The sequence below is a fragment of the Lichenostomus cassidix genome, chromosome 7 (genome assembly GCF_008360975.1).
Source record: "Lichenostomus cassidix isolate B80296 chromosome 7, HeHo_3.0, whole genome shotgun sequence".
Taxonomy (NCBI): domain Eukaryota; kingdom Metazoa; phylum Chordata; class Aves; order Passeriformes; family Meliphagidae; genus Lichenostomus; species Lichenostomus cassidix.
The window spans coordinates 13,857,323-13,871,130 of record NC_139488.1 but is presented as its reverse complement, the minus strand read 5'-3'; the positions used below and the strand labels follow the sequence as shown (position 1 = coordinate 13,871,130).

The window sequence follows — 13,808 nt, the reverse complement described above, 5'->3', positions numbered from 1 at the left end:
AAGTGCATTTTTTTAATATAACTTGAATTGTTGTAAGCTTTCCTCTCAGAAAAAAAAAAAAAGAAAAAAAGAAAAAAACCAAAAAACTAAACCAAACCATGTTAGTTTAGTACAAAAGATTTCAAAGGCTTATTTTAAGCTTTTATAAGGGTGGAATGTACTGAATTAATCTCCACACAATAAGCTTTTTCTCAATAGCAGCTTTTACAAAAGCATCAATTGTAGATTCCCTTAATGGATAAACGGAATGATTTACTTCAAAAAGTACATTTGTTTCTGACAGATTCAGGCAAAGTACATTTAACCATGGGCTGGCTACAGAGGACAGCAATACACACTCAGTAAACTTGACTGAATATTCAAGTTCAAAATTTAACTTCATGCTTAAATAATTGCCACTTCAAATCTCTCCCCAACTAAGCCAGCTCAGAGAGGAATCCTACAGACCATATTTTTCATCTGGCAAAATATTACCAAATAGAGCAGCCCATTCCACCTGTTCTATCCTTGACATCAGTCAGATTATATTCTTTAATATTCAAAGATTTTTCAAAAAAAAGTAATTTCCAGGAGAAATATGCTCTAGATCTTTCAAAGTTATTGATATCATTGACTGAATGCCCCATGGTTCAGTGATTGAAATGGTCCCCTTCTTGTAAAAATTAATAAATTAATCTGTCTTTTCGGGCTGAGAGATTGAGAATAAATGAGGTTTTTTTCAGTTTTAAAAAATATGTACAACTCTTTGATGCAAGAAAATTTAACTTGCTGAACCCTTGCACCATCAAAGACATTTTTCTGGTGTGACCATTTCTGTTGCTGTCCCTGAATAGACAATGATGTCTGAATCAGCACAATTTCTTCCATAAGCAGAGCCGTAGAGCCAGTGAAACTATGTGACTCACAAATCAGCTCCATCTGGTGTGCTACAGGTGAGAACAGAGTGCCAATGTCCTGCCATGTCAAGGAACAGTTTCCTGCTGTGAGATGCTCAGCAGCAACCTATGGAGTGCTAACTCAGAGCCTTGCAACACTGATGCTAAAATACAGCTTGTGACAATTATATATTAAAAGGAGCCTTTGGCTCTCATTTTAAAAAGGAAGCTGTTAAATGTATATTGATGGCTAGAAGAGAGTGAAAGGAAGCACAGGGTTACCAGGTATCCCTGGCAACAACAAATCCCAGTTTGTTATTTTTTGAGATATGAATTCCCAGCCTAAGATGGAGTAGCTGCCATGGACCCAGGTTCTGTTGCAGTACTGAAAAACTAGAAAATACCAAGGAACAGCCTTCTCCAGCTTGCAAACATCACCCAAACCTTGTACTTAAATCTGCCCAAGAACATTTTTACGTTCTATACTGACCATTCCTCACCTCAGAAACTCCTGGAAACAGCAGAATTTCATTTAGCTGTTGGGCTGTTGCTAAGCTCCATTCCCACTTCCACAACACACAGCTCAGTGAGCACCAGCATCCAGTCAAGCATTTGTTCCTTTCTGCTTCCTTGGACTTCATGTGGCAAAGATACACATGTGCATGGTCCTATCACAGATCTTTCCATGGTGCACTTGAAGGGTCACACGCACATTTGGTGGGATGAAATGACAAAACTCTTTGCTATTTCTTTTTTGTCCAAAATTTGAGGATGTATTTGTCCCTGTTTAAGTCCCAAAACTGCAGAAATATTTAGAGTGCTGCTGCAATAGCACACTGGAAATTCAGTTTAGTCCAAGGTGTTTATTACAATAGCAGTGACAAAGTTCAAGTTTAATGACCTCCTTTCTAGTTAATGTTATACATATCACAATGTGCCCTTTTTTTTTTTCAAAATAAGAGCTTTATAACAAGAAGAATTATGCTTGCCATTGTAGTGTCATTGAAATATATTCACTATTTCCAGAGCTCTCATGCAAATATATATTGCTACAATGTCAGCCTTAAGGACATTTCCTTTCTCTTCATGAACCTTCATTTGTTATTTTGTCTCGTTGAATCAAAGATGCTCAAAGCACCTGCCAGCTATGTACAACAGAGCTACCTCATGCATTTCTGAAACATGGTCTCCTCTAAGTCAAAAGTTCTCAAGAGGTTAAAGCCTTATTAAAAGGGCATTATACAGCCAGAAAAAAACAAAACCCCTGTATGGAACTGCAACTGCATAAATAAATATTCTCCTGAAATCAAGTATATTTTCTAAAATAATAAGGCATTTAAAAATGAGACATAACTGGAATAAACTACTCTGATTTTATGCAGAACAGTATAAAAGTATTCTCCACAATAAAGTTTTTTATTTATATTACTATTATTTAGCTTTGGAATACTTTTATTTCTCTTTAATCTTGTAATTTCCCTCTAGATTTTATTTGACTCCTTTTCAGTTAACATGAATGAAGAGCTGCATTTACAAGGAACGGAACAGCTGTCATGACTGAATTATCAGGCTTTATTTATTTCCTGTTTGACTCTTAATATCCTTCTTCCATTGCCTTGAGCCAAGTGGCAGGTACTAATGGAGAAAATTCTGCAAGATTTGTCAGTATTATTTATAACACCTATTGAGTAAGTCTGAGCTTCTTCCATAGTGCAGATCTGCTGAGAGGCTGTAACTGTGAGAGTTTCACTGGTTATCTTCAGCTGATGGTGAACCTCTGCTTCAGCTACCAAAGTGTGAGATCTCTTCCACGGAGGAGTTTAGTACGGCAATGAAAGATGCAGCAGTCCAAAAAAGAGCTTGTTAAACAAGCTTATTGAGTGATATGGGGCCAGAGAAAATGAAGTTCATAGGAAGGCAGCACTTACTTGATGCCTAATGTCTGTGCTTTCCAACTTTCCATCAGCTCAGAATCTTTTATAGAGATATTGACAGTCACTGCCCCAAAGCAATCTTTCTTATTTTGGAAGGTTATCCCTACTGCCTATCCCTGTTTCTAAGAAGACTACTCTCAGAACTTCATAAATAAAATATTTTGTGTTGGATTTTTGCTTTTATCGTAACCCAGATCCATTTAGTTTTAGAAAGCTCAAGAATGGATATGAGTGTGTGTACCTATTTATAAAAAATGCACAGATAAATGGCTACAGTGTAGAGAAACACAGGAGCAGACAAAAGGAATGTCAGAGGACCTTTGTTTCATTTTTTAAAATGTTTCATTTTTTCACACCCTTCTGCTAAAGGGTGTGAATTCTACAGCTATTTGCAGCTCATTGTTGCACTTTAAATAAAGATTCAATGTGCCATCAACTTACATGTTTGAATGTACTTCTGTGAGCACACAAAACTTTATACAATGATACAGGCTTTTCAAGAAACTCATATGAAGAATTGGTGGGAAAAAAGGGGCATCTTCTCCTGGAAGAAATTTGAACTGCTCACTGAAAAAACCTCAGGCTTACAAAAAGAAAAGTGATTTTGCCAGAACAATACCAGAGATTGAATTTTAAATGGTTTCCTGGACCTGTGGAACAGACTGGGTTCTTCCTTGGTCCTTGTCTACATTACTGACCATGTTCTGTGAGATATGTCATACTTGGATCTCTTTATTGACCATAGTTTTGACTTTGCTTTTTGCCTTTTTCTTCTCTGTGCCTGTGAAGAATTGCAGGTCCTTCTGCAATAGGTGAGGGGCCTTTTTCAGGACCATTTTTTCACCCTGTTTCACAGGATAAATATCACAACAGAAAGATGAGTTAAGAGGATTCTAGTAGTGAGCTCTCTGTTTATTGCTATTCCTAATCTGTAGAGACTTCTATTCCTGTCTGTAGAGATATTTAAGAGACCTTTCCCCCAGCTGATACTGAATTCTGTCACCTAGAAAGGTGGGGAAGAATAGAACACCACAGACAGGATCCAGTTTTAGATTGCTGGTTGAAGCCGAGGTATTCCTTTGCTTGGAAATGTAAGCAAATGGGTCAGTAAATTCATCAGGACAAAACCCAGGGATCAAGAATGAGATGAAAATAGAAACCATGTGAATTTCCATGTGAGTTGAAGACAATGACTGAACAGCAATTCATATGTAAGAAACTTACTGAAGTCATTTGAACTTTGTGATGTATAAAACTGCATGTTCAGGCTCAGCAGGAATGAGCCATTTTGCTTACGATCTAAACTATTATTTCTAATATACTAATGAGTTCAATTAACTCAGTTCCAGACTCCCACAGAAGTAGCTCTGTGCAAGACAAAGAACCTGTATTCTTTGGTGGGAACAAGGACAAATGCAACCACACGAGCTAACTCAGCCTCCATTGGCATTTGAGTCAATGATACACTGCTTTGTTCCTTCAGGATTGGTTTCCCAGGAACCCAAGAGACCTTCTTTGTGTGTTTATGTATTTGAGTGTAGACTTAGACTAAGGAACACTGGTCATGCTATTTTAAACATTATTATCTTTGCAGCTTGCCATGGAAAAGATTCTACTGTGCAAGTACCATGGGTGACTATGGTGCTTCTCAGCCTCATAATAAATATCTCAGTTTACAATTGTTTTTGATGGGGAAGTGTCAAAATTTAAAATAGAACCATACATAATATTGTCCAACTAAGATGTGGAGGCTCAGAGTATATTTTTAGGATAAATTAAACACAAAGTCCACCAAGTTAAAAAAAAGGCTTTGTACTGATTCTGAATTTCATGGGTTCTGCATTAGTTCAAGGAAGAGAAATTAACAACAAAATCAAATATTATAAACCAAAACCAACAATATGGAGGCATAATATTGAAGTACAAACCACTGAAATTAAAAGAATCAAAGTAGAAAGTTAGGTTTCATTAAAGTAGTCTCACTTTTAACCGTTACTCATAGCATAATTTGATTTATATATCTACATACATATACTTCAGAAATATAGTTATAATATGGAAAGGTATACGTAAGCTGTATGCTTAATGCATATATATATAAGGAATTGTACCAAAATTTGGTAGGTTTACAAACTCCAAAGTTGCTTTGGAGAACACAAGTACTCAATAAATAAGAGCAAAACAAGATACCCAGCTCAAGAATTTCCTGACTTAGTATGGTGAAAAATCAGATTATTCTGAAAAATATTGGATGCAATAAATAAATATTATTAAACTTTGTTGTGCAATGAGCTACGGAAGAGCAAAACTTTATTGATACATTGAAGTAGAATTTCTGAAAATAGTCACCATTATGATGTCATAGTGCCCCCAGAATTAAGAAGATAGCTTGAGCACTACGAAGATCTTGCAAATCACTATAAAATTATATATGTTTGTTTCCTTTTTGGAAGTTTAATAATCTTGCTGTCAAGTTCTATGAGGGCAAATAGCTTCTTTAAAGGAGGAATGGAGGAATAATCAGTGGTTTATCTCTGAAGCAGTACTTCAGGCACTGTATCAGCTATGTGGATTTGCCAGAGAAGGGGAGGACATGCAACACAGAGAGAGTGTTGAGTCCATGAAATAATTTTTAAATGTAGAACTGAGACATACACTGCACGCTCCAGTGGTACTGAGGAAGTTTTGGCAGACATCTTTACCAGACCATTCTGCTTAGAACAAACTTAGAGAGGCCAACATGCAGAAAAAAAAGCAGTAACTTAGCTAGCTGATTTCAATGCGGTCCATATCTTAAAATTCTTTCAAGAAGCCAAATACTTAGAACTTCTATTTTAATTGGAGTTAACCCACATGATTTCCAGTAATGCTGCCAACAATAAACATAAACTAAGCATCAAACATTATAAAATAAATCACAGCTTTTCAAGTGTATTTACAATTTGTGTATTTACTGACCAGATATTCTGACTCATTTCTGTGAGCATTTCTTTCCAGACAACAGTTACATCTGACCTTTGGAATCTCTCTTGCTTTAACCTTGTCACTAAAGGCCCCAAGAGCCACAGATACTTCTAATGTGCACAGACCTTCAGTTCATGTCAGTCACAACTGCATGCAAAGAGCAAATTTCTAAAAGACGATTTGCAACATTTTTTCCATTCTTTTCCCCTCAGACTTACCTGGTTTCATCAATATAAACTGCCTCTAGCACAGATGCCGCATATTCAATATTCTTTTTTAAATCCACCACATTAATGTCACCCTTCTCCAGCTGCTTTACCAAGCATCTTAATCTGTGGGAAAAAAAATAAAAATATCAGTGCGATACTCTATCACATTTGAGTGACTTCATTCTCTAATTGAATTATTGGAACCAACACAACAATGTAGAGGCAAAGACCATCACTCCATCTCTTGTTTCAAGAAAATCTGACTTTAGAATGCACTTAACAATGACTGAGTTAATGTCTTTATAGCTTGCTAAATTTGTAAGGTGTACTAAAAAATGGCTTATAAATTACAGAAAGGCAGAGAGGGCTTATTAATCATCATCAGAGCAATTTCCTATTTATTTGTGACATTACTACTGTGCCCGAGACTCTAATTTTTTTAAACAAAATAAAAAACTTTTTGTGTAGTCTTACTATAATTTTTCCATGCTTAGGTGGTTAATTATTTTTTTAATATATATCCACGATATACTGATTTTGCTTCACTTAAATGTCTTTAATTTTTTTTAGGCCTCCAGTTTTTGCTACAGAATTTGTATTTTTATTAGCGTGAGCTAATATGGAAGTCCGTTGCTTCTGTGCTTATAGAAAATTCATCATTATACCAGAGGAAAGGCAGTGCCTATGGCAGTAGAGAAATCCAAATTTTCCCAAGTGCACTTTTACTTTTAGTTTTGAGAACTTTGTTTTACAGTACAAACACGGATACGCCCAAAGGGGATTTTGTAATGCATCAACTCATGCCTCTGCAGCAATACCCTTACCCAGACAAACTCACTGAATACCAGATTTTTCCTAAACTCTGATGACAACACTTCTGCCACTGCTCAATTTAACAATACAGAGCAGACAAAGAACTGGAGCGAAATGAAAACCTCACCAGCAACAGTGCAGAGCTGTGACTAAATGGATGCATAAAGTGTAGGTATTTTCCTTCTTTCTGTGCTCTGTCTCTGAGTAGAAATAATCTACAGCTTTGTATCATGTAAGACAAAGGATATATATATCCTCTGTAATTAAGGATATATCATTATTGTAAGATAACTTCCATTAAATGATCTTTTTTATGTGCACAAAGAAATTGTGAAACAAACATATAAAGTGCATTGAAATTGAGTCAGCAATAAGCTGACTGCTTTCAGAAAAGAATCATATTTATGACATGAACAAGCATATATGAAATATGCAAATGTTACATGAAGAGGAGGCTGAAGGGAGACCTCACTGCAGTTACAGCTTCCTCGTGGTGGGGAGAGGAGGAGCAGGCACTGGTATCTTCTAGTGGTGACAGTGACAGACTGAGGGAATGGCCTGAAGCTGAGTCAGGGAAGGTTTAGGCTGGATATTAGAAAAACACGGTGATATTCAAAAAAAGTTTCATACACTTGGAAAGTACTGTTCTGTCATAAAGCCACTTTCATGTTTTTCTTCATATTTCTCTGGCCTAAGTACAATTATGTTCAAGCATGTAAGGATAATTTTAGCAAATGGAGTTTTAAGACCAGCCTCCTCAGTTCTTTAAAGCCTTAATTCAATTCAAATTAGCCTAGAACGTGCAACAAATAAGGCTCTTAGCAACCATATTTACTTGGTATTTTACACAGTGCATTGCATATCAATGGAATGGAAAATGCAGTGTTAAAAAATTTTCTCAGAGAAATTAAGTGGGTGGATGAAATACTCAGGGAGCTTATCTCCTACACAGAAATAACCATATACAGGAGAGACATTTCCAGTACATAACTACTTCACTTCAGCGGTACCTATACACTGAAGAAGGTCATTCACAGATATCTCCCAGAACCCAACACATACACTGCAGCTCTCCTGGGATGTCTGCTCCTCAGTGATGCACACAAACACACACATGCAGCTCCTCCTGAGCACCAATGCCAAAATGCCCAGGTGGGTCTGGCAGCATCAGAGTCACTACTTGCAAATAGCTGCAGGATGTTTCTGTCATTTCCACTGTTCCCTCCATCCTTGACTGAGCACATCTCTGAATCACACTTTCATGCTTGTTTTCAAATACAGAAAAATATAAAAAAATAAATTTGTAACACTTCACAGCAAGGGGCCAGGCTCTGGTAGAACAATATCAGCTTAAAAGAGCTTCAAATCAAACAATTTCTGGTGGTTCCACTTTATCTTAGAGGATGGACCAGATGACAGGTGTTTGGAATAATTTTTATGCTTGCAGGTAGAAATGAGTCCCTGAGGGAGCCTTTAAGCTACAATGATCTTGCAATATCTCAATGCATAGGTGACAGTCAACAGATGTAACTGGCCCTGTGGGTATAGCTCACATCCTAGGAGGAATGCAGAGCACAGGAACAGACTGGACAATGTGGAAATGCTGCTCAGCAAATTTAAAGTGATTCTGAAGATGTTGCAGATTCGCAGGAGGACACAATCTATCACCAGTGACCTTATCCCATGCATGGCTCTTTGTGGAGATGTCCTCAAGGGTCCTGAGCTGGCCCAGTGCAGATCTGTCATAGAACCAAGGGATAATCTGGGTGGAAGGGACCTCCACCTGGAACAAACTCTTGCTCAAGACAGGGCTAACCTCAAAGATCTGTATAACTTCAAAGTTAGATAAAATTACTCAGAGTATTTCTGCTCAAGCTTTGAATGCATGGAGATTCCAAAAACTCTTGGGAAAACCAGTTTCAATGGTCAATCAGTCTCATGGTGCATTATTTTTTCACAATATCTAGATGAAATGTCCTTTGTGGCAACCTGTGTGCCCAAGCTTTGCAGTGCAGTTGCAAGAAAAAGCTGTATCTGTCTATAGTAAAACTTCCCACTAGGAAGCTGGACACAGCAATAAAATCCTTTGGTATTGTCACTGATCAGACACTTGTCATGTGATGCTAAAGAAGTCTACCCCAGAAGTTAGAGAAATGGATTTCCAGCACAGCAAAACTGAGTGGTTTATAGCAGTATATGAATGGTCTGAACATAATTGACATTCTTTGCATTAAAGGCAATAGCCACAGAGCTTAGGAGCTGACATTTCAGTAATGAAATGAATATTTTACCAAAGAATAAACTTGTCAATTTATAAGAGTAAGCAACAAGTGTTAACACACTCAGAGTCCCCCATTCCACAAGACAAAAACACTTGTGAAAAGGACCAGGAAAAGTAACAAAAATTAATTATTTCTTCAGCTGTATTGGGAGGATTTTTATTTGTTTGCTTTCCTTTAATTGCAATAAATTGACAACAAACATTAGAAATACTATTTGAAAACCTAAAATTTTACTTAAAACTGGAAGTAATTGTATTACCCTGCCTGTGAACTGTGCTACTTGTAAATAATAGACAGCAAAAAGGAAAAACTGGAGGGGCTATTCTGTGAAATAGAAAAAGGACTATCTGAACTGGTTTAAGATGAAAAGAAAGTTGTATGCAGAACTAATATGATATAAAACATGAGTAAATGAAGATTATTTATCTCGGTACACCTGAAAACCGCATTTTAAAACTAGCAGCCCTAGTTTGTAAGGGAGAAAGAGACATCTGCAATTAATAAAGGGAGTGGGTGGAGAACCATCTTCTGTCATCTTGGGTAAACATCATTAGCAGTGCTGTGGTATTGAATGCTTTTCTGGACAATCCAAATGCACTCTGCTCCCATCTCTCCTCAGCAGTGTGTCTGTGACATTACCAGAGCCCATGTACCTCTCTCTGCAGCTGATGACAATGTCCAGCTGTGGGCAAAAAGCTCTAAGGCCCAACCAGCAACACAGAAAAATCAGAGGAAACAAGGATTTCACTGGGAGATGAAGTAGCATTTCTTGATAAACAATTTCAAAACCACAACTCAATTGCTCCCAACTTTCTCATTAAAGTTCTCCCATGTTTGATCTAAAGTTTTCTTAAATGTGCTATAGATTTCTGGGGTTATAACAAATTAACTGGGGACAGATTTTGGGATGTTATATTATTTGAAAAAGCTTCCTATGACAGTTCCAATAACTACAAAAAGGACAAGAAGAAAAATTTAAAAGGTAAGGAATCAGTGATCAAATATGAGTTTTTGCAATGTTCTCATGAGAAAGTCTTCTTTTCTATGGAACCAAGCAAAGTCCAATGAGACAAATATGTTTGGAAATACTGAATAATTGTCCTAAACTCAGGATGAAGTGATAAAAAAGAAAAGTGCAAGGGTGGGATTACTTCAGGAAAGAGATTTTAAAGTAGAGAGGCAGACTAGTTGGAAAATTTCAATTTCAGATCACATTTAAAAACTGTAACTTTTATTTCCAAGGTAAAATTAATTACTAGTAATCACTGAGAATAAATCAGAGTTAAAGGCTCAGCTTAAGAGTCTTAAGAATCAGAGGAGGAAAATTCAGCCTCAAGTAAACTTCTGAAGCTGAGCAAAAGACCCTCTGTCTGCTTTCCCTAAACTGCCTTATTTCCCACATAAGTCTCCCCACCACAGGGCACTGCAAAGAAACAGCTCTCTAACTTACACATCTGGACTTCACTTAAAACTGTTTTGGAAAATTTATACATAAAAAAGCTGGCTTTTGCCACAGATCCTGTTAAAGGGGAAGTGAAGTAAACAGTAAACTAACCTTGCTTCCTACTATATTTTGAAATTAGTGGAAGTCACTGTTGAAGATGGGCAATGAACATATAGGTAATTCTTTGAAAATAGTAAACACATGATTTTGCTAATTAAAGAGAAATAGTTATTGATATTAATATTCACAATGCTGTTAAAAATTATCTGCGTTGGTTAGGTCAACTCCAAGTTGTAAATCATTATCTTCCCACGAACTAATTGAGAAAAGCCTAGTTGTGACAATTGTGACAATGTGTTAAAAAGTTTAAGGACAGAAAAAAGATAGTTTTTTCTGTAAACAAGTGTTCCATGTTCTGTTTGGGCTATTTAATATTGAACAGTATAATTAAGTGGATTATTGTAAACTTTATTATAAAAGTGATTTAACCCTTTAAATGAACATCACAAAGTAAAAATGTGTTGATATGTAATGTGAAATTAAAGAGGAGAAGAATAACCACATTCTGGCAATATGGAGTTTAAACACCACTAGTTCTTCAAAATGTTGGAGTAGGAGGGAATTTTCCTCTAAAACTATTTGTAATAAAACCATAAACTAGTTTTGCAACCTGTACTGATTCTTGTAATAATCAGTTGAATCATTTTCACCTGTAGAAAGTATTGCTCACCAGGAGTTCCTGAGCTTTCCAAGGCACAAGTTACATCCTCACTCAAACATTAACTCTCATGAAAAAGGATCAATATCCAACAATTCCAAATCATTAACAATGAGTAGTTGAGCTAATTTATTTAAAACAGCCCAGTCCCATAGTCCAATTGTTTTACACACCTACTTGAGATTCAAGAAAGTATCTGAATAAGGAGAAATCCAAAATGGCAATGGCAAAACCTCACCTTGAAAAAGTCACAACAAATTCAAAACATCACTGTTTCAATTGAATTCTAAAATTCCCTATATGAAATCCCCAAATTCCAGTTATTTTATGTGAATTGGTCTAATTTGAATTTTAAGTGTTTCTTTTAAGAACATGCATATATAAAATAAATATTTATTTATTTATCTACATAAATACACCGTTCCCTCCAACAAATACAAATGGATGAGAGATACTGAGGAAATATACACAATAGGGTAGCAAACATTCAGAAGTGATCCCTTTGGGTTGCCACTCCAGTTTCACTGCTCCTACCTTGTAGCGAAAAAATGGCCAATTATCACAGTTTCAAAATGGCTAACCTTTACTTCGAGATATTTTACATGATGTCAGGGAAAAACAACCTGATATGGGAATATTTTGCCTGGCAAGGCAAGGCCAGCATATCAGTGGGGAGCAAGGGTTAGAACTGGCAGCTTTTGACTCAGACCTTACTGTTTCACTTCCTTGAAATCATAAAAAATGCAGTTTCAAATGCAGTTACCTCATATTTCTTCTAATTAAAGGTGCTCTCAATAAACTCTTACACTGAAAAATGCAAGAAAGATATACCATATCTTCAGTGCTGCAAATGTATTTTATGAAATTACTTCTCAGTCACTGCTTTGTCTGAGCATATGCACAGGAAGCCTTGTGGTTGCTAAGGGTTTCATGAATCACATGTATTTCATGATTATTTTAAGCATATGAGTGGTACACACTGATCTGTAATTATGATTCAGTCATTAGAAAATAAATATTGAATATGCTGGTAATTCAGACAACAGTTTGATATACCAGAACTTCAATACCGTATTGAAGAATTAAAGTAGAAGTTGTGCAGCTATATAGCAACACTGAATTTTACATTGACTTAATGATAAAACTCTACTTTTTCATGGTGATATAATTGCCATGGTTTTTCAAATATTGGTCATTTTTATGCAAGATGAAGCAGTTTTCCTTCAGGCAGGCATTGTCTATAAGGATTCAATTCATTTTACCTTATCCTATAAATTTATTATTTACCACTCTAACACTACATAAATAATATCCTTTCTGTCTCATTTCATAACAGGTTAAACAAGTGTGTTTAACAAATTTAGTCAAATTCCTACATTTGCTTTAGCACCCAGCTGAAATCACAGAACACCATGGAGTTTTACACGGTTTCCACCTGAAACCATAAACCGATCCAAGGTCTCGAAAGCATTTTTGAATTTTTGCACAGTTCTCAAAAAACCTAATAAAACAAATTTCAAGTGCCTGAGAAGCCACAGTGTCTTAACCTCAATAATACTAAAGGTCTGCTATTTGCAGCTCTGTAACTTTTCAGCATCCTCCATCATCTTCACCTGCTACACGGGAGAGACAGCCCAGAGGAGGAGGCTTGTCTGGGATCCTGCTACTGCTGCTCTTCCCTGCTGTCTCTCACGCCTCCCCAAGTTACTCATCCTTCCCCGAGAGTCACTTTCACCATTAGATTCACTACATGGCATGATCACGAATTCTCACACATCTGAATTTCTCTCACCTTCCTTTGTGAACACCCAAACTACAGGATGAACTTATCTCAGCCAAGCTTTAAGTGCTTTCAAAATCTTCTCTCACTTCTGCTAAAGTACCACTATCAACACTAATTTGGTTCCCCTGTTCCATTTCTTTCCAGGTTGAAGCTTAATCGAAAAATCTTCACATTTCAAGTTACTTAGTATGTACAAACATTTGGGTATTTTATCTGTCTTCTGTTAGATCCAACAAGTAATCAACTAGTCTTTCCTTACCTTTAACACACTAATTGTTTCTATTGTCTCAGCGTCGATTTCCATTATCTGACATACCCATTTCACAATCAATCCATGCAATCAAAGACAATAAAAATATATAGGAATGATTTGGAAACTTCATTATTCTTGTAATGGTTTTTGATGAATATTTATTTCTGTCTGAAGGCTGAAATTTAATCCGCAAGGTTCTCCTGCATTCTCTATACGTTATATAGAGTCCTAGCTAAAGATATTTCATCTTGAAATTGCCAAATACTACAAGATGTCTCAAAGTCTTCATCACGAACTAGCTGAATCCACTATCAAAAATCTGGGAAATCAAATGTAAACTCATCATCTATCAAAAATCGTGCTTGAAGATGATGGCAGACCTTCAGTATGTTTAACTTGTTGGAGCTAATGTGATAAGCACATAGAAAAGGCACATAGCCCTTTTTTCCTACAGTGCTTTAAAAAGCTTTATTTTTCCTGCAGACAGCAGCATTGAGCACAGTGATCAAAGCTGCTAAAAGGCAGATTATCTC

General features: G+C 36.3%; 1 protein-coding gene across 11 annotated transcripts in view; it reads right to left on the bottom strand.

Annotated features, from left to right (window-relative positions):
* Window positions 1-13,808, bottom strand: part of PDE1A (phosphodiesterase 1A) — a 193,848-nt gene that overhangs the window by 43,793 nt on the left and 136,247 nt on the right. For all 11 annotated transcript variants that reach the window (XM_085066297.1, XM_085066299.1, XM_085066296.1 and 8 more), the window contains one exon: window positions 5,992-6,105. In XM_085066297.1, the coding sequence (XP_084922423.1) occupies window positions 5,992-6,105 (114 nt within the window). The remainder of the gene's footprint in view (window positions 1-5,991; window positions 6,106-13,808) is intronic.